At 49.9% G+C, this 23,929-nt stretch overlaps 1 protein-coding gene across 1 annotated transcript; it reads right to left on the bottom strand.

Annotated features, from left to right (window-relative positions):
- Positions 1-1,919: 1,919 nt before the first annotated feature.
- On the bottom strand, positions 1,920-23,614 carry CDA (cytidine deaminase). Its single transcript, XM_077899326.1, has 4 exons — positions 23,381-23,614; positions 11,547-11,658; positions 5,649-5,706; positions 1,920-2,427 (listed from the first exon to the last, which is right to left on the bottom strand). Exons 1-4 carry the CDS (start codon positions 23,532-23,534, stop codon positions 2,311-2,313), a joined length of 441 nt encoding a protein of 146 aa, XP_077755452.1. The 5' UTR covers positions 23,535-23,614; the 3' UTR covers positions 1,920-2,310.
- Positions 23,615-23,929: the final 315 nt, after the last annotated feature.

The following is a 23,929-nucleotide window of genomic DNA, read 5'->3' on the forward strand; positions in this document are numbered from 1 at the left end:
CTCAAAGGACCGACATTTGTCACCTTTAATAAAAGTAATGGCTGATTTTATCAGACGAGCTTATTGAGGGCCCACCATGGGACTCATGATTTCATTCATCTGCACAACAATTCCATGGGGTGGACGCTATCATTTTGTCTTATAGAGGAGGAAATTGAGTCTCAGAGCAATGGAACAACTTGCCCAAAGCCACACAGTTTGGAGGCTGTCCAGCTCCAAAGTGGAAACCCATTGTGCTCTCCCTTTTCTTTTTCTTATTAAATTTTTAAAACCATTTTGGAAATTTAAAAAATTCAGATGTGTACAGAGAAAACAAATGACAAATCGAGATTCCCATCGACCAGAATTTTAACAGATGTTAACGTCTTGGTGTATTTTCTTCCAACTTTGTCTTTTTTTCCTTCTTCATCTCGCTTTGCTGAGAATATTCAGAAGACTGTGCTGAAGACCCCAATGACCCTTTCGAAAGAAAGGCAGAGTCGACTTTTGTGCCGTGCAGCAATGCTGGGATCACCTTCCTGCCTCCGAAGACGGCGGCAGGTAGGTCTGGGTGTGTGGTGGCAAAGCCAGACAGCAACACCTGCATGCACTTCGGACCTGAGTAGAAAGGACTCACAGGGAAGGGGTGACTTACCTGTCCACTTCCTGTGTCCCCAGCAACCTTCCTCTTTCCTCGGAAATCTATGCTCTATTCTTACCCCAGCCAGTGAGGCTGGTTCCAAGGCCAGCTTCCAGGGAGGACACCCAGAGCCATCAGCCCCCTCTAGAGGGCCAGCCTGTCTCCTTTCCTTACTCAGTCCTCCCCTTCCTCATTCTGTGTGTGTGTGTGTGTGTGAGAGAGAGAGAGAGAGAGAGAGAAAGAGAGAGACTCTGAGAGACAGAGGCATGAAGACAATGTTTGATAACCAATGCATCAATGAAATAGTCCCCTCCCTGAGCCTCCTCACACCCTAGAAGGCAGCATGGCACCTCCGCTGCACCCACCTTGCACTTGGTACTTGCCTGGATCACCATATATATTTCTGTGCATTTGACCTGTTTACACCTCTCTTCCTGTCAGATTGTGAGTTATTTCAAGGGCAGAGGCTATTTCTTATCCATCTTTCACTTTGCACTATTTGCCATGTAAAAGATACAAAGGCAGCCAAACATCAGCTGTGGGAGAATGGAAAAAACACTTGGAATCGGACAGACCAGATTCAAATTCCAGCTCGGCCACATATTAGCTGTGTGGCTTTGGGCAAGCGACTTTACCTCTCTGAGCTTCGATTTGCTCACTGGTACCTTGAGCTTGATGAGTGGGGATTCACATATGGCTTCATATGTGTTACACGCCTCAGCACAGCTCGAGGCAAAGATCATGCACTATTTCTAGGCCACGGTGGGAGCTTTGGGACCTGGATTCGGGTCTGAGCTTTGCCATAGTCCTAGAGCAAGTCACTCAACGTCTCTGAAGTCCAGTGCCCTCATCTGCAAGAAGGGGGAGATACCTTGAGTTGGTGAGCACTTTAAATAAAGAGAGTCCATATGAAAGTACTTGGCACACAGTCTTCAGAGATACATTTCTATCCTGTCTAGACAAACTCATGCTTTTCCCTTTAGACTTTTTTTTTTTTTTTTCCCTTTAGACTTTGCAATCTCTCAGATATAACCATGGAGAGGTGGACAGCTCTGGTGCTCTGGTCTACCCCGAGCCCCAAACAAACTCTAGAAATGGCCATTGGCAGTGTGGCCCAGCCCAGAGGGGCCTCCCACCTGGAGGAGGAAGGAGCCTAAAAGCTCAGCTCTCCACGCCAAAGGGTACATAGTTCCCCTCTCCCCCAGCAGAGAGTGCCCAGGTCTTTGTATAAAGACAAACCCACCCAGTCGCCCTAAAACTTGCAAACAACAATGGAGACAGTAAAATGCGCACTCCCAAGTCAGATGTTCTGTGTTGTCTATAATTAGAAAAGTTGCTCAGAACAGGATAGAACCTTGGGAAGGCTGACGGGGAAGCAGTCCAGACTTGCTGGAATTTTAAAGAGGGCCCCGAAGGAAGGAAAGGAAGGGATAGGTGCTCCTGTCCCGGGAAGGACAAGGTGGGTTGCAAGGAGGGATGCTGGCCCGGGCCAGAGTGAAACCTTTTATCGCTTCAGTGAAGACCGCCGTGCTTGACTTTGTAACCTGGAAGAGCCATCTCTGCCCAGCCCAGCCCGCTTGGCAGATGTCTCCAGGTCTGTGAGAACATCTTCGTCGAGTTCTCTGGGCAGCAGTCCCCTTAGGTACGCACGGAAAGCCAGGCTCTTCCAGGCTGTGGCTGTTTCCCAACCTTCACTGGACCTTCTGCCAGCCTATGGACCCGAAGGGGGCAGGTAGCAGCTCCAGCACTGTACTGACAACATACGTGCCATCCGGCTTGGTCATGTAGACAACCCAGTTGCTGCCAAACTGGAAAAGAAGCAAAGCCAGTGTGAGGGAGGCCGCGTGATGGAGGGGTGAGGCTCTAGCTGTCTAATGGTTCTTTCTGTGCCTCAGTTTTCTCATCTGTAAAATGGGGATGACAAGAATCACACCTGGACCAGCGAGTTAAGGAAAGAGCCAGCAAAAGGCCTCCTGTCGACAGCACCAGCGCGGTGCTCAGCATGTGTGAAGGGCAGTCAGCGCTCTGTTCTGTGCTGAGAGACTCACCTGGGGCTTTAGAGGAATAGTATCGACCCCCCGCCCCAGGGCCAGACCTCCTCCTGCTGCAACAAGCTTCCTTACAGCACCCCCTCTACTCCTACCAAGCATGAGCGGATGCACACCTGCCTCACTACCCTCCAGGTATTGCCCACGCAGGATTTCACTCTCTGCTACCATTACCCCCATTTTAGGCTTAGGAGGGTGAAGCCAACAAAGAAGAAATCTATCTCCCCATCCTCTTCCGCTTTCAGGAGCTACCACCTGCTTTCGGTTTGATCTTGGGCAAATGATTCGACCCCCTGGGGCTCAGTGTCTTGATGTGTGGAATGGCTTCAAGAACAGAAGAAGGAAAAAAAAAATGAACAGAAGAAGGTGCCAGGTAGGAAGGCAAGTGTGCGCCATGCGGAGCTCCGGGGCTGGAGTCAGCAAACCAGGGCTCTGCCCATGGGAATCACGATGGACGGAGGCACCTGTGCGCAGTGCCTGGCACGTAGCAGGTGCTCAGGTGAGGGAAGCCCTTCGTACGGCCTCTCTGCTGGTTAGTGACCGCTCCGGCCTGCAGCCTGCTGTTCTTCCAACTTGTTTGAATCACTACATTATTACTGGGTACGACCCATCCCTGGATTTTTTTTTTTTTTTAAATTAATGCTTTAAGGAAGGAGATTTTTCTGCTTGGCAGGCTCTGCTTGAGGCTATGGGTGAAATCTTGGTGCTGGTGAGTCTGAGTCCCAGGTCCCCTGCCCCCAAGCTTTGTCTTGTTATTTGCATTTTGGTTTTGGTTTTGTGTCTCCCTCCTTCAGCTTTTTCAGTCACCTCTCGTTTGCCAACATCTAATCTGTTTGGAGAAAACAGCAATGAGCCATTGGACCAAGCCAGGGCCTCGGGTGCCAACTCCCTGGCTCCCTGAAACCCTGACGTGGATTCCTCATAGGGCCTTGGACATGACAAGGTGCGGGGCAGCCCTTTCTGCCCCTCTAAAGTGCCCTGCAGTCCCTATTGTGAATTCAGTGCCTTTATGGTGACATTTGCATCTGAATTGGGGAAATGTGTTCTGCTAACCCTGTCTGGTTTGCAGGCCTGGCAAGAAGCAGAAAAACAATGGAGCTGTCTGCATGTTCAGCAGATGCTTTGAAACCCCAAGGCACAAAAGCAAAGGAAAGGAAACAACCTGTTCCCCTACCCCCACCCCCACCCTGGATTTAAACAACTCCAAAAGCAGAAGCCTCCATGGAACAAGCAGCTCCTATTCTGCAAAGCACCATTATGTCTCCTCTATGGCTGAAGAAAATCTGTCTCGTTTACAGAACCACAAAGGCAGGGAGGCAGCCGTGAGGAGCGTGGGCCTTGCAGTCAAGCCTGAACTGGCCATGAATGCCAGCTCTCCACCATCTGGCTGCACGTCCTGCAGCAGGTCATCTTACTTCTCTGGGAAGTGGGGGTAACGGGTCCCACTTCGCCTGTAGCCTGGGGTGGGGATGAAGTAAGACACTGTGTTCAGGAGGGATGATGATGTCACATCCAAGCTCAGGAGCCTGTGGGATTCTCCAAGATGGTGGCTTTAACCTTTTGGGGACTCTGGAGGACACAGATGGCTTTGAGAGTCTGTGAAAGCCACTTGATGCCCCCCTTCCCAAAATGTACATTTACTCATTAAAACAAAACCTCAAAAAAAAAATAAAAATAAAAAAATAAAACAAAACCTCCACTGAGTCCAGATTAAGAACTCATTGAGTCCATTTTTAACTTTTTTTTTTTTTTAAGGATTTTATTTATTTATTCATGAGAGACACAGATTGAGAGAGAGGCAGAGACACAGGCAGAGGGAGAAGCAGGCTCCCTGCAGGAAGCCCGATGCAGGACTCAATCCCAGGACCCTGGGATCATGACCTAAGCCAACAGCAGACGCTCAACTACTGAGCCACCCAGGTGCCCCCACTTTTAACCATTTTCAAGGGTACAATTCAGTTCCCTTTGTTCTTAGATTACAGTGTACCCTCTGTCCCATGGCCTATAGGGCCCTGTCCCATCATTCCCCCCCGCCCCCCCTCACTGTGTTCTAGCCTCTTTGGCCCTCTTACAACTTAATCAAACTCACCAAGTGTATGGGGATTAAACTTGCTGGTTCCTTTGCCTGGAAATCTCCTTCTCTAGACCTTTGTCTGCCTCATTTTTTATTATTTATATCTCTGCTCCAATGCCATCCTCAAAGACAGACGCCCTCCAGGGGTGCCTGGGTGGCTTGGCAGTTGAGTATCTGCCTTCAGCTCAGGTCATGATCCTGGGGTCCTGGGATTGAGTTCCGCAAGGGGTTCCCCGCAGGGAGGCTGCTTCTCTCTCTGCCTGTGTCTCTGCCTCTCTGTCTCTCATGAATAAATAAATAAAATCTAAAAAAAAAAAAAAAAAAAAAAAAAAAAAGACAAGCCCTTTCTGACCATCTAGCAGCAGGTAGCAAACTATTTTTCTGTAAAGGGCCAGATAGGAAATATTTTAGGCTCTGCAGACAGAAGGACTTTGTTGTAATGGTTGGGCTCTGCTGTTGTAGGGTCAAAGTGGGTACCTGCAAAATGTGAAGGAATGGGTGTGGCTGGATTTGCCCTGGGCCAATGTCTGTTGACTTCTGACTCCTTTCTCTGCATTCTTTTCTCCATAGCCCTCATTACTCAGAAACTCTATTTTGCTCCTTTTTGGTCGTCTGTCTCTTGCGCTAGTCTATGACCTATGAGGAGGACAGGGTCTGGCTTGTCTTTGCACTGCTGTCTCCCCTGCACTAGCTCAGTGCTCAGCACACACAGATACTCACTCCAGAAGCTGTCATATGAAAGAATAATTTCCAGTGATTCATGCCAGCTTGGGAAGGCTCAGATGTGGGCCAACAGGACACACAGGACACTAGCTGTGTGTCCTGGCTGGCAGCCTGGCTTTGCTCCCAAGGCCTGGGAAGGCAGGAAGGCACCTGGTTTACCTTTCCAGAAAGTCAAGGTGCTTACCTCTCTCATGAATTGTCTGCAGGCCCCACATGGTGAGATAAAGTCATCTTGCAGGTCACTGTGGAAACAGAGAATTGAAGGTGATCCGTCTCTTCTGAGGCGTGAGGACAACTGCTGAAATTCAGGCCCTGAGTCCCTCCCCAGCTCCACATGAAGTCAACCCCCTCCACACACACACACACACAGTTTCCAATTCACAGACACATGGTGTCATGGAGGCTCAGAAGAAATACATGGTGGCTTTTTACACTTCCAAGGGGCAAGGCCATGGGCAGTCATGTTGTTTTTCTTTTTCTTTTTAAAAATTATTTATTCATGAGAGACACATAGAGAGAGGCAGACACACAGGCAGAGGGAGAAGCAGGCTCCCTGCGGGGAGCCCAGTGTGGGACTTGATCTCAGGACCCTGGAATCACGCTCTGAGCTGAAGGCAGACGCTCAACCACTGAACCACTCAGGTGTTCCTCTTTTTCTTTTTCTAAAAAGATTTTATTTATTTACTTATTTTAGAGAGAATGAGAGAGAGTGCACAAGTAGGGGGAGGGCCAGGGAGAGAGGGAGAAGCAGGCTCCCCGCTGAGCAGGGAGCCTGATGAGGGGACCTTGGGATCATGACCTGAGCCAAAGGCAGACACTTAACAGATTGGGCCGCCCAGGCACCCCATGGCATGTTGTTTTCATCAGAGCATTTGGGAAATGTTTAGTGAGCACTTACTGTTACCCACACTCCAGGGACACAAAGGTTAAGAGGAATTTGTCTCTACCTTTAGGAGTTTGCTCAGCCCAGTGGACAAGTAGGCAACTAGATGAGTTCTTATTTTAAACAAAATGTGTTGTGCAGCCTGGGTGGCTCAGCGGTTTGGCGCCACCTTCAGCCCGGGGCCTGATCCTGGAGACCAGGGATCTAGTCCCATGTCGGGCTCCCTGCAAGAGGCCTGCTTTTCCCTCTGCCTGTGTCTCTGCCTCTCTCACACTCTGTGTGTCTCTCATGAATAAATAAATAAAAATCTTTAAAAAAATAAACAAAATGTGTTTGGAATGTACAGTAAGAAGAGACAATCTCTGACTGAGGAACAATAGGGAATATTTTTGTGGAGGAGGTGGCATTTGGTCTGGTCTTTGGAGGAAATGTAGAGCCCATAAGTCACCACTAGTGAGCACCTACTAGGTGCCAAGATCTGTACCAAGCACTCGATATACATTATTTCTTTGAATTCTCAGTGCAACCTGAGTGTCAGAATGACCATTTATGTGCAAGAAAACAGATTCAGTGAAATGAAGTAACTAACGAAGGTGCTAGACTGAAGCCTCGTGGTTTTCTGTGCTGCAGGCAAAGGGAATGATATGTGCAAGGGCCCTGTGGCTTGAAAAAAAAAAAGACCTGTGAGTCAAAGAGAAAAATGGGCTCTCTGCATCTCCTGTTTAGACAGGAGACATAGCTAAGGGCTTGCCTCTCAGAATGGAGGCACTGCAGGCAGTCCTCTAGCTTTGAGCAGGATAAAGGGTAGCGCTTCAAGAAGGTGAATTTAACAGTAGGAACTGTCAAGCCTGCTGGAGCATGAGAGGTTATGCCAGCTACTGCCAACATCCTTGCTCTTCTGGACCCCCCGCTCTGTGAAATCTCTGTAACAGCACAGGGCTTCAATTTTGGGTTTTGGTCCGCTCCTCCTTTTGCTAATCATATGTGCCTTTAACCAAGTCATTTTAACCCATCCAACGTGCATTTCTTTGCCTGCAAAATGTAGGGAATCATGTCGCCTACTTTGTAGGAATGCTAGAAGATAAAATGAGATAAAACGCACAAAGGGCTTTGCACACTTTAGAATGCTCTGCGCTATCACTATTGCCGATACTACTGGGCACTTGTTCCTTTACACATATAAGCTCGGTCATAATTTTAATACTTCATCATATACAGATTTATCATATATAATTTATATATAATAAAGTTCACTTATGTATCTTGACAATGATTGTATTTAATATGTGCCTAGAAGGTTCCAGGCATCCTGCAAAGCATTTAAATGCATTATCTTATTTTAATTGATAAATATTTATTGGCAGCTTATCATGCCAGGCACTGTCGGTGCTGGGGATACAGCAGTGAGCAAAACAGACACAACTCATTGCACTCAGGAGTTTTTGACTAGTGAGAGGAGCCAGATAATCAACAACAAACCAATTAACAATGCATCAAGTGGAGACAGACACAGATGGTATGAATTGCATAAAGCAGCTGAAGGGAGAGACAGTGATGGTGTTATTTTATTGAATTCTCATGATAACTCCTTTTATATGTGGGATTCCAAAGAAAGGTTCTGCTCCACGGAAAGGTGGGTCTTCTCTGAGCATGCTCCCAGCCAATGGCGGCATGAGAGAGTGAGGACCCCTGCCCAGGATGCACACCGAACCAAATCAACCCTTATGATTACCAGGCGACAGGTGTTACAGCCACAGCCTTCCGTAAGCTCCTCGGAGGCTGGATTCTGTGTTTTTACTTTTTTCTACAGATGTTGACCATGCTAGGCAGTCATGGGAAAGGAGCAACAAAGACCAATCAGAGAATGCCTGCCTTCAGGGATCTTACTGTCTACAAGGGGACATAAAATCTGCATGTTAATACCCCAACACAGGAAGACTACAGGTTAAGGCCCTGGGAGAGGATGGGGGCACTTAGGTGGCTCACTTGGTTAAGCATCCGACTCTTGATTTCAGTTCAGGTCTTGATCTCAGAATTGTGGGATGGAGCTCCATGTCAGGCTCCATGCTCAGGGGGTAGTCTGCTTTAGATGCTCTCCCTCTGCCCTTCCCCCCACTCTGTCTCTCTCTAAAATAGATAAATGAATCTTTACCAAAACGACAACAATAAAAAAGACCATAGGAGAGGTGCTGAGCGAAATTCAACCTCCCTTCCATGACCTGTAAGGCCCTGTATAATCTGGTCTCTGCCAAGCTCACCACTTCCCTTCTCAATCTTGTGACATGCATGGCCAACTGTCCAAAGGACAGTTCCCTGGACAAGGTGACCCACATTAGGGTCTCCCAGGGGGTGGGGTGAGCATGCGTTCCACTGGGGAGTTGGATTTGGCTTAGGCTTCAAAAGTCACAAGAAATTGCTCCCAGGCACCCTAGCTGTTAGGCTGAGAGACTACATGATAACAATACTGGCTCACCCTTATAATGCACTTCTCTGTGCCTGGCACTGTGCTGAGGACCTTAGGTACAAGAACTCATTTACTCCCCTAACAACTCCATAAGGTAGGGGCTATGTAGATATTCTTATCACCCTCACGTTATAGGTCGTGAAAAACCTATAAAAAAAACCTACTTTTTTTTTTTTTTTAGAAAGATGACATGACTTGCCCAAGGTCACAGAGCTCGTAAATGCCAGGACCAGGACTTGAACCCAGAATCTGTAGACTCTGCCTTTGGTAGTTAAGCAGCTCGCAAAAATCATAAGGGTAAGGTTAAAACAATAGTTTTAATTTGTTGCATACTTTGTCCTAGGACCTTTACAAAAATCACTTCCTGTGCCCTCACGACAGCCCAGGGGGCAGGTGTTACTCTCCTTCACTCTACAGATGAAAAGCTGAGCTCGGATCCTTGGGCAACGGTGGAGCGGGATCTGAAACCAGGTCTCACTAACCCCAGGAGCCAAGGTTTTTAACCATTACTCAACATTCCTGCTGAGAGTGAGAATCAAAAGCTTGGAGGAAGACGCATCCCAGAGCGCGCTGGGTGCAGCAGGACGCCTACCCCTCCTGCCTTGTGCTGGATCCACAGCTTCTGTGCTTTGTGCTGCTTCTGGTCACACACTGGGGCCAGACTCATCAGATGCGACGGGCTGGAAACCTATCGCCTTGGATGCCTTCACTGGGGCCCCCATGGGACAAGCTTAGCTCCCCGTTAGCAGAACCCCATCCTGGGCTCGACAGTCTGCATCCTGGAGATCTCAAAGGGGCTCTCCGACACCGTTCACACCCATCAGTGTTAACAAGGGAGCTGGCACGTTCCACTCATCCTGTAAACCCACGCTCCCAATTTAACAAGTCATTAGCTCAATAATGACCGCATTTCTGGCTCAAGGATGCTGGTGCACTGCTGAATCCCTAGAGCAGAGCAGTTGGGTGCTAGAAAAATGCAGGTTTTATGTAAATAAGGACATTTGCTAATCATCGCCAGCAATACCCAGTCCTTTTTAAAAGTAGATAATGACCAGGAGAAAAAAGCCTTTCGTTTAGAACATTCTAAACAGAACAAAGCTACCGTGCCATTATCCTTTTTGTTGACGTTGGCCTCTTTTTCACCCAGAATATCATTATTTTCTTGGATCAGCTTTGTATTTGAGTTATTTCCCACCTCCCCGCTTGTAAATTAAGTGTATTCCACATCCTGAGCTCTGCTCATCGGCACAAAATGTTCTCAGCATGGCCTCATTTATTCCTCCCGAAGCTGAAGGGAGGCCAGGACACACCGTGGTGACGGGGAGGGCTCTGGGAAGCTGGGCCCTTCTCCGTTAGCGCTCCTTGGCTCCAATCACTCAGGAAAATAATCTTCAATAACCTGGTCCACTTGGGGGCCAGATGGAGGCCAAGGTTAGGATCTTACAAAGACATGGGGGCTTGTTTCTATCACCCAGGCTCCGTGGGCCTAGCGCTAGGTAGGTAGGCCCCTACCTTTCTGCTGCTTGCATCCGGACATCCCATCCCAAAAGACCAACGCTTGGTCAGCCACGCAGTCACTCTCCTGTGGCCTGCACCATTAATTTGCTAAGAAAAATCCCTCTCAGGGGCGCCTGGGTAGCTCTGTCAGTTAAGCATCCGACTCTTGATTTCAACTCAGGTCATGATCTCAGGGTCTTGAGATCAAGCCCATGTCGGGCTTCATGCTCGGCAGGGCATCTGCTCGAGATTCTCTCTCCCTCTCCCTCGGCCCTTCCCCGACTCACACTCTCTCTCTTAAAAAAAATAAATAAATAAATAAAATCTTTAAAAAATAATAATAAGAGGAAATTCTGAGACAATGCAAAGGGACACACAAGAGCAATCTGCCATTAAATCGGAAGCGTAACAGGGTCCAAATTGGTAAAAGAGCCCATTTACCTGCTCAAATCCTAAAGCCACTGAGCCTGGGTTCAGAGCCAATGAGAACTCAATGAACATCCTGTGAGGGTTTGCACTTTTTATGTTGGGGCATGTAGACAGAGCTGGTACATTTGTTCAGCCAGGCCCTGGGCTGGAATCTGATTCGTGTGAACCCTAACCCCGGTTTACCTGGCTGTCACCCTCCCCAGCTTGTCTTCGAAGCCTAGTACTTGGCACTTAGAAGTGGGTGATGCCAAGTATAGTAGCCCCCTCTCCCAGTGAGGGATCCCAGAAGGGAAGAGTGTTTGGTTTCCTGGCACAGCATGGTGTTGTGGAATGAGCCCAGAGGGAGACTCTGGAGATCTGGGTTTGTCCCAGCTTGGCCATGAATTCCCAGGAAGGTTGCTCAACCTCTCTGGGCCTCAGTTTCTTCATCTGTAAAATGGGGCAGTGGCCAGGGAATCTATACCAGGTGACTTTTAGTTCCCTCCAGTTTTAGGTTTCTATGCTGCCTTTCTATTGTGTCTTGTAGGCATCCTGTCGTAGTTTGTGCTGTTATTAGAACAAGAAGCACACCTGCCCTTGAGCTGGAGGTGCCTTGCTTGTTTGCCTGCTCTGTGGGCTCCCTGAGGGCAGAGTCCACTTCTGATTTGTCTCTTTATCTTCAGCACTCCGCCAAGCCCGATGGTGCCTGGCACATAGGAAGTACAGAATACATAGGTTGGATGAATGAACGGCTGAATAACACTTGTGTGGTGAGTGTTGGCGGACTAGATGGATGAGTACAGCTGCAACCTGCCCTTCCTTCCACTTACCTGGAGATAGCAATTGCCCTGAACTCTCTGTGCCCTTCTGAGATGGCCTTCTGGATGGCTGTCCGCTCTGCACAGACGCCCAGCGGGTAACAGACATTTTCTATGTTGCACCCTGAGAAGAGAGGAGAACCCAGTGGCATTTCTAGCACAACATTTCCCATAGCTGGTGTTGAGTAAGAGGTTGCCCCACTTCCAGTTCAGGGAGGGCCCTATTACTCAGGGCACTTTGACAGGAAGCGCTAGGAGACTCCATGACCTGCTGCTGCCGTGGCGCTTCCTAGAAACCTCACCCTTGTAGGACCTTTCCCAGAAACCCCATGCCTGTCACTCATCCAATGAGTTCTGTCTTGAAGCACAGCCTGGGAGCAAGGGCAGCAGAGCAGAGGAGACGAACACAGCCCTAGCTCCCCAGCAAACATCAAGGCCAAGAGAGATGTCAAGGCTTAAGAGGATGAGGAGAGCTCCAGCCCTGGATCTATGAAACAGAAGGTTCAACGATTGGGCCTGGGCAAAATTTTTGGTGGTGTTTACTAACTCTCAGAGTTCACGTGAGTCCTATGTGAGTCGTGTTGCAAAACAAACTGTCAAAACCAACAAGGAACTCCCAAGCTTTGCAAAAGGTGTCTGTGATTGTGTAAGCCTTCAGGCAATCCCAGCCCTCCAATGGGAGGCAGGCTGCTAAGGTGGCAAGGCCCACAGGGAGTCCTCCCCAGTGTCCCTTTCAGTAGTGTCCCTGGGGGACAATGGGCAAAGCCTGTTCCAGGATACAAAACACTGGCATAACCAGATTGGCTGACTAACAAACTCCCCATTTTCAGGGAGGTAATGGCCACAGAGGGTGGCCCCCCATCCCAAACGACCGACCGTCAGGATATGATCTCCCTCATTCTTCATAGCTTGCCTTTCTCTCTGAGGCAGAAACATCAATTATTCCCCAGGATTTATTTTCTCCTTTCTGTTTTTTCTTAAGATTTTATTTATTTGAGAGTGAGAGAGTGCACATGCACAAGTGGGGGGAGGGGCAGAGGGAGAAGCAAGGTCCCTGCTGAGCAGGGAGGGGCTCCACCCCAGGGCCCCAAGATCATGACCTGAGCTGAAGGCAGACTGAGACACCCAGGCGCCCCTCCTCTTCTTCCTTTAGGTCTTAAAAGTGGCCCCTATTCCCCTTCACACTTCACACATAACTGCTCAGCCAGAGACCATATTTCCTAGATTCCCCTGCAGCAAAGTACGGCCAGGTGACTAAGTGGAATGTGGCCCAAAATGAGGTAGGAAACTTCTGGATCACATTTTTGGTTAAAAGATTGATTGCCTTTTACTCTCTTTCTTTTATGCTCTACAGGAGGTGGGACAGCTCTGACCACGTGGTTTATGGTCATAGGGATGGAGAAGCAACAAGATAGAAGGTACTTGGGTCCCTGGTCCAACTCATGGAGCAGAGCTGAGTTATCTATTTCCCTGGGCACAACTGCCTACTCTGAATTGTTATGTGAGAATAAACAATTCATGCTGGAGTCATTGTATTTTGGGATTTTTTGTTATAGTAGCTTAACCTAGACCTAACTAATAGAGAAATTGGGACTGAGAGTGAGATACAGCTTTGACAAAAAACTTCTAAAGCACATGGCCTTGGCTTAGCAGTTGGGCAACATGAATGAGAAAATACAGACATGGCCCGGGGGCAAGCTGGTGGCCCTTGTTACTCTGTAGCAGATTATTTGGTAAAGCCCCACCCTGCAATAACCTGGAAAGCAGATTGTGCTACCTACCATGAGGATTTTCTAACCTGACCCTGGGATTCAGCCCCGTAGCAAAGATCTGATGAAGGGTGACACCTTCTCACTCAGTCTATTGTTCTGGGGCCTCAAGGTAGCCACCATCAAAATGACACAACAGGGGATCCTTGGGTGGCTCAGCGGTTTCGCGCCTGCCTTTGGCCCAGGGCACAATCCTGGAGTCCCGGGATCGAGTCCCACGTCGGGCTCCCGGCATGGAGCCTGCTTCTCTTTCTGCCTCTCTCTCTCTCTGTCTATCATGAATAAATAAATAATAATAATAAAAAAGATTTAAAAAAAAATGACACAACAGGGATGGCCCAGGCAGGGAAGCCAGTTAGTAAAAAAGGGAGTTGGCAGGCTAAAGAACCATGGCCAGAAAGGACCTCTGGGTATGGTACTCCTGTACAGAAATGACTGGAAGCAAATAGACCAGAAGGTTTCTATGTTTTTCATAGAATCGTCTAGCTAGAGAAGCCAAAAGTCCAGCCTGTAAAAATCCTGTGACTGTTTACTACTGAAAGGAGCTCCTGGGTCCCCAAAACCCTATCATCAGAAGGGAGTTGAGAGAGATGTGTACCCCCAAGGAGGGCATCTTCCCTAAAACCCAAATCAGATGTATAGCTAAGGTTAGGATAGTCAAGGAAAAAGCTCCTAGAAGACAAAGGCTGGGGCCCCCGTGCACAGCAGACAGGGGGTTACCCCCAGAGCAGAAAGGGAAGACAGAGTGTGTGCCAGGGCAAGGAGTCTTCACACGTCTTGCCCAGCAGGATTGATAACTGCACGGATTGGTGGCCACTGTGTGTTTCCTTGTTCTTCCCTTTTCCTATTGGGAGAGTTGATGATGGTTATTCTTTCCTACTCTTTCAACTGCTCCTACTCCACACTGACTACTGGGGGAGTGAGTATGAGCTGGGGAGTGGGTGATTAGTTTCTAGTTTTCAGGCCACTCGGCCAGCAGGACCATATCTGCACTTCAGGAAGGAGACTGAGGAGCCCCAAAACCCTGCTCTCAGAGCTGCATGCAGTGACTGGGTGGGACTTCGGGTTGCCTCCCTTAGGAAGGTGGTAAGTGGGTCCTATGTGTGGAAAGAAGGATGTAAAAAAAAAGAAAAAGGGAAAGAAGGATGTACCCAGATACTTAAAGGCCGCAGGCAGTCCTGTGACAAACACTAACTGTTCCCAGGGTTCACTGTCCCAACAGTAGCCATCTGAGTTGAGTGGGGCATGTGACTACCCAGCGAGAGACCACATCCCAGACTCCCTCAAAATTTTGACTGACTCAAAATTTTGTGTAGTCTTGTAGTTTTAGCCAATAAGATATGAGTGGAAATGACGGGTGCAATTTCCAGATGACATTTCGATCCGGCCATGGCTTGTTCCCCACTTCATCTTTCCCTTCCCCAGGGGCTTGAACATGGATGTGATGACGTGTGGTAGTTTTGAACACATGGATGTGGACACCACTCTAGGGGGATGGCAGGATATCGAGACAGAAGGAATCTGATGTCCTGAACAAGCCTGTGGAACACAGCAGAGCAGAATGGTCCATATGCCCAGGACTTCAGTCCGCCCTTGGTCTGTTAGATGAGAGAAGCAAGCAGCCATCTTGTTCGAGCCACTATGTTTGTATTTCTCATCACCTGAGGCTGTTCCTTACCTATGGCACTCCTCCCACCCTTTTTTTAGATTTTATTTATTTATTCATGAGAGACACAGAGAGAGAGGCAGAGACATAGGCAGAGAGAGAAGCAGGCTCCATGCAGGGAGCCTGATGCTGGAGGGATCCCAGGACCCCGGAATCACGACCTGAACCGAAGGCAGATGTTCAACCACTGAGCCACCTAGGTGCTCTGGCACTCCCTTTTTCTATGCGATTATGCAGGATTTGGCTCCTCTTGTAGTCATCAAATTTGGAAATTGTTTGGTCATTATTTCCTTGTGTATTTTCCCCACGGAATTTTCTGTTCTTGCATAATTTACACAGACGTGTTAGGAGGGGTTCAGTTAATCACTTAATCCATTAGTCATCATCATGGTTCTCAAGATCACAGGCATTCACGTCCAACTGATGGAGAAGAATGGATGTCACCAGACTGGCCTGTCCCCATTCCCCTACGAAGTTCAAATGGGAGTTGCCATCTTGTCTTACAAGACCTTTCTGTTGGTCTGAGAGTGTACACCTAACTCACTGGGCCCGTCAGAGCTGGCACCTTACCCACACTGGGCCAGTCAGAGTTCTCTGTGCAGGAACTTCAGTTCCTCTCGGAGAGACTTAGTGTGGCCTTGGGCACCCCTGATAGCCTGGTTTCTATTCATCATGGAGGAGCCCGTCTGGGGACAATGTAATGGACAGTCAGAAGAACAGATGGAGATGAGATGAAAGATGGCCGGAAAAGAGTCTGGCCTGGTGCAGTTACCCTTGAGGCCCAGCTACACACCAGCTCTTCCCACAGTTTTAGGAGCCAATACACCCTCCTTTTGTCTGAAACAGTCTGCATGCATATCTATTGTTTCCAACCACACAGAAGTCAGGACAGCTGGGATATGGGACAAGGAGTGATGAGGGAGTTGCAGCCCTGAAAGTTATGGCTGACACTTATCAAACACCAAATGTTTTTGACTTTGGCCAAGCATTTGTTCACATTCACATGTGAGTCACTATTGCCGGGACGCCTGGCCCTCTCCTGAGGTCAATGAAAGTTGAATGAATAAATGAATGCAGCTGTCTTGCTCCCCACCCAGTTTCCCCAGCCACGTTCCTGATGCCTGCCTGAAATGACTTCCTCTAAATATGCCTTTGCCTGGTCTGCCCATCTTTGCTGACTCTGGTCTGGCTGCATTTGACTTCTGCCTTTCCTAGAGTTACGTGAGATCCTTGCTAGCCTTATCCCCCCCAGTTCATTCTCTGTCCGGCAAGCATCCCAGCCCTGTCTCGTCCCTGACTCAGGGGCACTCTCCCTGTTAAACATGTTTCACATAAATCTTGGGGTTTTGCAGAAAGCTTATTGCCCAGGACCATTGCCTGTGTCTGCATTTGAAATTCAGAACGCCCTCATATAGAGAAACCGTCCTTAATTGGGGGGTACAAACTTCAAAGGGCCAGTTAAGGAAGAGAGATTGTTTTAGAAGAGAACCCCCTCCCACAGCCCACTGCTCAGAAGGAGCTTGGCAGAAAGAGCCCCAAGGGTCTGTTCTGCCCTGGGACCCTTTGCCCTACTGACTCCGAGAAGCCGGGGAAGACACTAAAGGCTCAGTATCTTCATTTATAAAGTGAAAGCTATCGTACTTCCCTCGGAGGACTCTGGTGAGAATGAGTTGAGATCACACAGGTAAAGCAATTAGCACAAAGCCTGGCACAGAGCTAGTGCTCAGCAGCGGCCAGCTGCTGTTATTAATTGCACAAAAGTCAAGGTTTGGGTGGTGGAGATAAAATAAGATGAAATCAGAGGGGGAGACAAATCATAAGAGACTCTTAACACTAGGAAACAAAGGAGGGTGGCTGGAGGGGTGGTGGGTAGGGGGATGGGGTAAGTGGGCGATGGGCATGAAGGAGGACACTTGATGGAATGAGCACTGGGCGTTATATGCAGCTGGTGAGTCACTAAGCTCTACCTCTGAAACTAATAATACCCTATCTGTTAATTAATAAAATTTAAAAATAGTAAGAGCAAGGCTTTGGTAGGCCGGTGTGTCTGAGCACCTACCTTCTAGACAAGGTGTGACCGGTGGCCCTGCCTCTGTGCTCCAGGCACTCTGAAATCCTTTCCAGGACGACAAGGCCCCACATCATCTGGTCCCAACCTGTCTACCTCTTGGATTCATCTCCTTTTGCTCTTCAGGCCCACTGGCTTGCCAGCTGTTCTTCAAGGACGCCAAGGACTCTCCTGCCATATGGCCTTTCGCACTGGCTGTTCCCACTGCCTGCAATGCTTTTCCCCTATGTGCATATGGTCCACCCTACTCCTGTCCCTGCTCAGATGTTCCCTCCCCAGAGAAGCCTGCCTACCTTATCTCAAATTGTTGCCTCCCCGCCCCGGCCTCCCACCCTCCCAATCCACTTATCTTGCTTTAATTTTCATCACTGTGCTTAACACTTTCCTGAAAGAAATGTCTTTATTGTCTAATTCCCCTGTCACGGGGTAAACTTCCTGAGGGCAGGGACTCTGCTTGCAGTGCCACTGGGGTCTGGAACAATGAAGCCAGCCAGGCTCTCAGTTACTTTATAACCAAGGAGTAGAATTTCCTACTTTGAGCTAGATCTCTGAGATACAAAAGAATAACTTTATTTGGGGCCTCTAGCAAATTCAAGGGGAATTTCCTGGTCTTATTAAAAAATAGAGAGAGGAGAAAAAAAAAAAAAAGAGGAACAAAGCCCTTAGTCACGTACTGTGATCCTCAAAGACCAGACCATTTTTTTTGCTTCCCTCAGCTCGGAATAGGGCATCATCCATCCAGGCAAAGCAATGCCATTCCCAGTTTTCGCCTTTGCTCACTCTAAAACACACGCGAGAGACAGACCGGCGTGGTGCCAAGTTAGGGACCCACTGTAAGGTTGGACCGGCTAATACTGTGATGACAGGGCTGTTATTACTAACTGCTTTCTTTTATTCTTTGCTTTCATTGTTTTTCTTTTATCTGCCTGGCACTCGGCGTGGTATACTTCCATCTGTATTATGTCGTTGACCCTTTTAACAACTCTATAGGGCAGAGACTATTATAACCCCATTTTAGAGAAGGTTAATGCTGAGGCTGCTGGCGGGGAGCCTGGACTCACTTCCTGACCCATCAGGTACAAAGGACTGTCCTTTTTCTCTGTGGCATTTCAGCGAGGACATGTTTCAGAGTTGGTTTGGTGCTAACAGTAGGGCGAGGGTTAGATGTTATCAGGGCATCGGCAAGGAAGGAAGTGCCCAAGGAGGTGATCTGGGCTTGGCCGACCAGAGAAAAAGAGCAATGCTCGAAATCACTGCGCCTACTCCCTCTTGAGGGATCTTAGTACAGTTAGAGCGATTCTTTCCACACTCACCCCACGGGTGTCATCTTCTGGACGGCTTCTTAAAAGAGATTTCTGGGATTTCCTGGAGTTTCTACTTGCAAGTAGGCCTGGGTCAGACCCCAAGAATTCACATTTCTCGCAAGTTCCCGGGAGGTGCTCAGACCACAGGTCTTGGGGACCATATTTGAGAATCACTGAACCAAAGAAATGTCATGTCCACGTGCTCCGAGAAATACTACACTTTTTCCACGTTCCTACCTCCCTCTGCCCACTGCACAGGCAGCGCACAATGACACATATGAATTCTATTCGAACTCAACTACAGAGTCCCGGGGTTTTAGTGTGAAGCTTATCTTTGTAATGAGCTGCTTTTGAGTGACCACAGCCTGAGGGTGGGGGTGAGGGGACAGGGTGTGGTGGGTGTAAGGAGGGCTGGAGGGACAGGAAGGCAGTTAGAGATGCCTGCTTGGACTCACCGAGAGGTGCTGTGGGGAGAGGGGTGAGGCTTGGAGAGCGGTCCTGGATAAGAAGGGTAGCCCATGGGGGAATCAATCGAGAAGCCAGGGGCTGGTCTGGGGAGGACGATGAAGGATCAGATTTAAAGGTTAAAGCCAAGACAAGCTGGATTCAAGGTGCCCAGGACACCTTGAAGTGTCTTTTTAGAAATGTGGTTTGTCCCTCCCAGAATTCATTACAGCCACATCCAGTAAAGTGGCTTTACCCCTATAGGGTGCTCAAGTCCCTCTAGGGAGAGGGGGTGAGGGAGAGAGAGCATTGTCCCAAGGACAAACTTGCCCATCTCTTGGGAGGTGTCAGTGAAGAGCGGTCTCCTCGACTCCTCCACCACCTCCCGTCTGGTATTGCACAAGCACTGGCTGCCCTGGGCTGACTCCACTGCCCCAGCCAACCCCCCCCCGCCCCCCACCCCCGCTGCTGCCTCATCTCCTCTGTGTCCCCCCACACACCGCAGCTCTTCCTTCCCCAATGGGCTCTTCCTCTCCCCCTTTCCCTGCAGCAATCACAGAAGGCAACTGTTGCCGTGATTAATCGTGATTAATCACCATCCTGGTGGCCCATGCTCGAGGGCCATGAGACCCTGGCCAGGGTCAAGGGGAAGTGATCGTTATGACAAGATCGTGACAGCAAGGGTGTCAGACTTGTTTTTCAACTGAATGGGGCACCAACTGCCTCTGAGGAGGGAAACTGCACAGAGGCTGGCCTTTGGTGCAGCTGGAGAAAAGTCACGGAACTGGGCAGACCCATGGGGCGCTAAACTATAAGCTCACAGCATCTAAATTCAGCTGCGCCCTCTCTGCCTCCTGATTGTCTCTAATTCACCCCCATGGTGCCCCGTCTGGTTTCCCCTGACTGTTCTAGGTCCCCTCCTCTCCAAGCCCTCCCTTCCCATCTATAGGAGACCCAGGGATTCGGGTAAATGTCTTCCATTCGTCCCCCTCTCCCAGCACCCTCTCTCTGCCCGGCTCTGCATGTGCACCCTGTGACAAGGGGCAGCACAAAGAGCATGGCCTCAGTTATCTCATTGGTACAGTTGTGTTTGACTTCGGCTTTGGCACCTCCAGCCTCCTTCTTGTGACCCCCCTCCCCCCTATGGGGAATAGATGTGGGTGTGATCCAGCCGGACCAATCACACTACTCCACCATGACAACAGTGATTGCCCAGGGGTGTGCATGTGATTGGAGATGGACCAGTCAGAGCCCTTCTCTGGAATTTTACCGTCTCCAGCTAGTGGGAACCAGTTCTTGCCTCTCTGCTTTTGAGGCTGTGAGAATGTGAACCAGAGGCTGCCTGCACTCACGTTCCCTGAGGCCTGTAGAAAGCCCACCTACGGGATAGGGGAAAGCAACAAGCACCCAGAAGGATAGAGAAAGGCATTGGGACATTGGAGTTCCTGGATCCAGCTGTCCCTGAGCTAAGATCTACCCTTGCTCATTATGGTTCTGGTTGGTTTCTGTCACTTACAACTCAAAGTGCTGACCAATGCATGTGACGCTCGTTGTCTCCCTTCATGTGGTGGCTGTGAGATCTTCCATACGAAGTGCTTAGTGAATGATCAATCACTGAATGATCAATCAATCCACTGTACCTGTTGGTCCCTGCCCGTGATGTCCTCAGCACCATTCATCTCTGCCTTCAGCTCCCCACCTAGGCCAGTGCCTCGTCATTCCCTTGGTCTACCCAGCTAACAATCTAGAACCATATTCCTTTCCTTCATTCGAGTACTGCTCACCCCAAGTCCAGTCCACTTGTCCCATAGAGTTGCCCTCAGGTCTTTCCTTCATCATTCCACCTGCCACTGTCCGAGTCCGAGTCACTCATTCACACATTCAACAAGCTTTAACTGAGGGCAGATTACAGGCTGGGCAATGGGCTGGCCCTGTGGACAGGTCAGCAGGCAAGACAGACATCATCTGCCTGGCACTCTTTCCTCTGTCTTGGCTTTCCTTGAGTACCTGTCAGGCTAACTGACTTTGAATTCTACTTTCATGCTACTCTTCTTTTTTTTTTTTTTTTTTTTTAAGATTTTATTTATTCATGAGACACACATAGAGAGAGAGAGGCAGAGACACTAACAGGCTCCACGCAGGAAGCCCAACACAGGACTCGATCCTGGGCCTCCAGGATCATGCCCTGGGCTGAAGGCGGCACTAAACCACTGAGCCACCCAGGCTGCCCTCATGTTACTCTTCTTAATAACATTCCTGGTTCTCCATTTCCTAGCTCATCAAATCTCAGTGTCAATGGTTGGCCTTCACAAGTCTTCCACAATCTGCCTCCAAATACTATCTATGTATATAATAATACCACTAATAGTAGAAGGAGAAGAAGCTGCCACCATTTGTGGCGTCCTTCCTGTGGGCAGAAACTGTGCTAATCGCTTTATAGGCATTAGCTCACGACCTGAGGATTCTATGCCTGATCAGCACAGGCACCAACTATCAGGGAGGACCCTGATGTCACGCTGGTATAGGCAAACCAGCTCTGTTCACAGCCATCCAGAAAGGTGGGTGCATGACCCTCAGTTTACAAATGTGTGAGACACATTAGGGTGAAGGGTCATGCCCAGGATCACAGCTGATAAACAGCAGCACCAGGATTCAAACCCAGGAGTCTCTAAGTCCAGAGCCTTCACCCCATCCCAGAGGGCCTCCCTAAATCCCCACTGCACACCTGGGTTCTTCCCTGCAATTTAAATAGGCCACACTCCTGCTCTCCTCATTCATTCACTCCTATAGCCATTGGGAGGCTTCCCTTTCGAACCATAACCTGTGTAAGAGGAGGGACCTCCATGGGGGCAGAGACTACGTCATTTCTGCCATTGCAATATCCCTGGTACTTGGCACATTATCTAGGATGTCATGGTGCTCAGCAAATATTTGTTAGATGAATGAACCCATGCAAAGAATCATTGGAAAGAACCAGTAACTGATTCCACAGTCAAGCCCCTGGAGTCATGGGGCAGTGTGGGGTGCAATATTGTTTGTGGCGGTGGTTAATATTTAATACTCATCTGAGCCACCAGGCCAGGCCTGAATTCCCACGAGACACACCAAGAATCTTGATTCCCTGCAGAATAGCTGACCTGGAGTCAGGGGAACACGGGGTTCGAATCCCAGCTCTGTGATCTTGGGTGTGTTTAGCTTCTATGAGCCTTAGTTTCCTTCCCTGAGATATAAAACTGCCTTGAGGGGTTATAAGGGTCAATGGACAAAATTCTTCACTATCCTTTCACATACTAGCACTCATTCAAAGTTCCTTCTCCTGCTCAAAGAGGTTGAAGACCCAGGTGATTCGTGAAACCGGACAGAACCTCAACGATGGGACACAACATGAACAGCAAGGAGAGCCCAGGAGGGCCCCCACACAAGGGGAGATGAGGGCCCCCAGCCAGCCTCACAGCTGAGCAACAGTGGGGGCAAGTGGCTCCCCACTGGAGGTTATCGATTAGATGTACACACATGAACCTCTGTCCCTTTAAATAGCTGTCATTGCCAAGTAGAGGCGGATTCTGGGCAGCAGGGCTGGGTGTCCCCATCCGTCCCCTCTGTGCCAATCCTCATCTGCCCTCCGAGTGGTGGGGAGGGGCATGGTTTCCCCGGCCACTTCCTCACCCTGCTCCCCACTGTTTTGAATGAGAATGCCTCTTAGCCTAGCAAAAACAAGTCTGAACTTTTGTTCAAGGAAGCTTTTCTATAAAACCAACAAACCAAAGAAGAGGAGCTTAGGAACAGATCAGTGCAGACTCCCATTCCCACCATCCGCGCTCTCGCCCTCCCCAGGCCAGCACTCATTATTGCTGGTCACCTAAACTTCGCCAGGCTTCTTTCCCCCAACATCCCCTGTGAGGCTGGAACTCCCGCTAACCAGTCACCCTCTGCTGGCCGTGGGCTCTTGGGTTTCTTTCCTCTCCCAGTAGGTGATGGGAAGAAAGCAGGGTTTGGGGGACGCCAGCCTTGGGTTCCACCACCAGTGCCCCTGCGTGACCTTGAGCAAGCGGTGTCACCCTCTCTGGGCCTCAGTTTCTTTATTGAAACGTGAGCCTCACACGGAGGTGAGTGGGTGAGAGGTGAGGACTCTCTGATGCCACCCGCAGGTGCCACCAGGTGGAGGTGGGGGGGTGGGCTCAGAAAGTATCAGCCCTCTCCCTCCCCGCTGGGACTTGTGGCCACCACCCCTTTCAGCTTCCCTCCCCGTCCCACCTCTGGCTTCCCAGTCCTCTTAAGAATTGAAAAGTCGTTGGGACGCCGGGGTGGCTCAGCGGTTAAGCGTCTGCCTTCGGCTCAGGGCGTGATCCTGGGGTCCCGGGATCGAGTCCCACATCTGCCTCTCTCTCTCTCTCTCTCTCTCTCTCTCCCCCCCCCCTTTCTGTGCCTCTCATGAATAAATAAAATATCTTAAAAAGAGAAAAGCATTGAAAAGCCGCTGCATCTGAGCAGCACCTGCACCCCCAGGTCCGGGCCGGCAGCAGGCGGGGGTGAGGGGCGGGAGGGGCGCTGCCAGCGTCCCCGGGGTGCGGGCCCGGGCACCGGGGCGCCCTTACCGGAGAAGATCCTCCCGTCCTGAGTGAGGATCGCGGCCCCCACGGGGAAGTGACTGTAGGGGCAGTAGGCGGACTTCTTGGCCTCCTGGCAGGAGAGCAGCAGCCGCTGCACGAGCTCGGGCTCCAGGGCGCTGGCGGGACGCTCGTGGGCCATGTCGGTCCCGCGGGTGGCGGAGGCGCGGAAGCCCGCTCGCTGCTGCTGCCCCGCGGGCGGCTCCACGCTGGCTCCTCCCCCGGGGCGAGCCCCTGAGCGGAGGGGGGGGTGGGGGTGGGGGTGGGGGTAGGGGGAGGAGCCGCCCCCAGCCCCACCCCCGGAGCGCCCCGTGATGTCACCGGCTCCTCTAACCCTGCTCCCTATACGCACATGACCTCATTCCATCCTCACGACAACTCTGCAAGACGCGGTGAGCGCACCCACTTTACAGATGGGGAACCTGAGGCTGCAGAGACAGGTGGTGATTAATCTCCTAAGGTCACATGGCTAATCAGCGGAAGAACTGGAAGGACGCGACTGTGCTCGTGTGCTCACCCTCTGCCCCGGGACCACTC

The sequence above is a fragment of the Canis aureus genome, chromosome 5, assembly GCF_053574225.1.
Source record: "Canis aureus isolate CA01 chromosome 5, VMU_Caureus_v.1.0, whole genome shotgun sequence".
Lineage (NCBI taxonomy): Eukaryota > Metazoa > Chordata > Mammalia > Carnivora > Canidae > Canis > Canis aureus.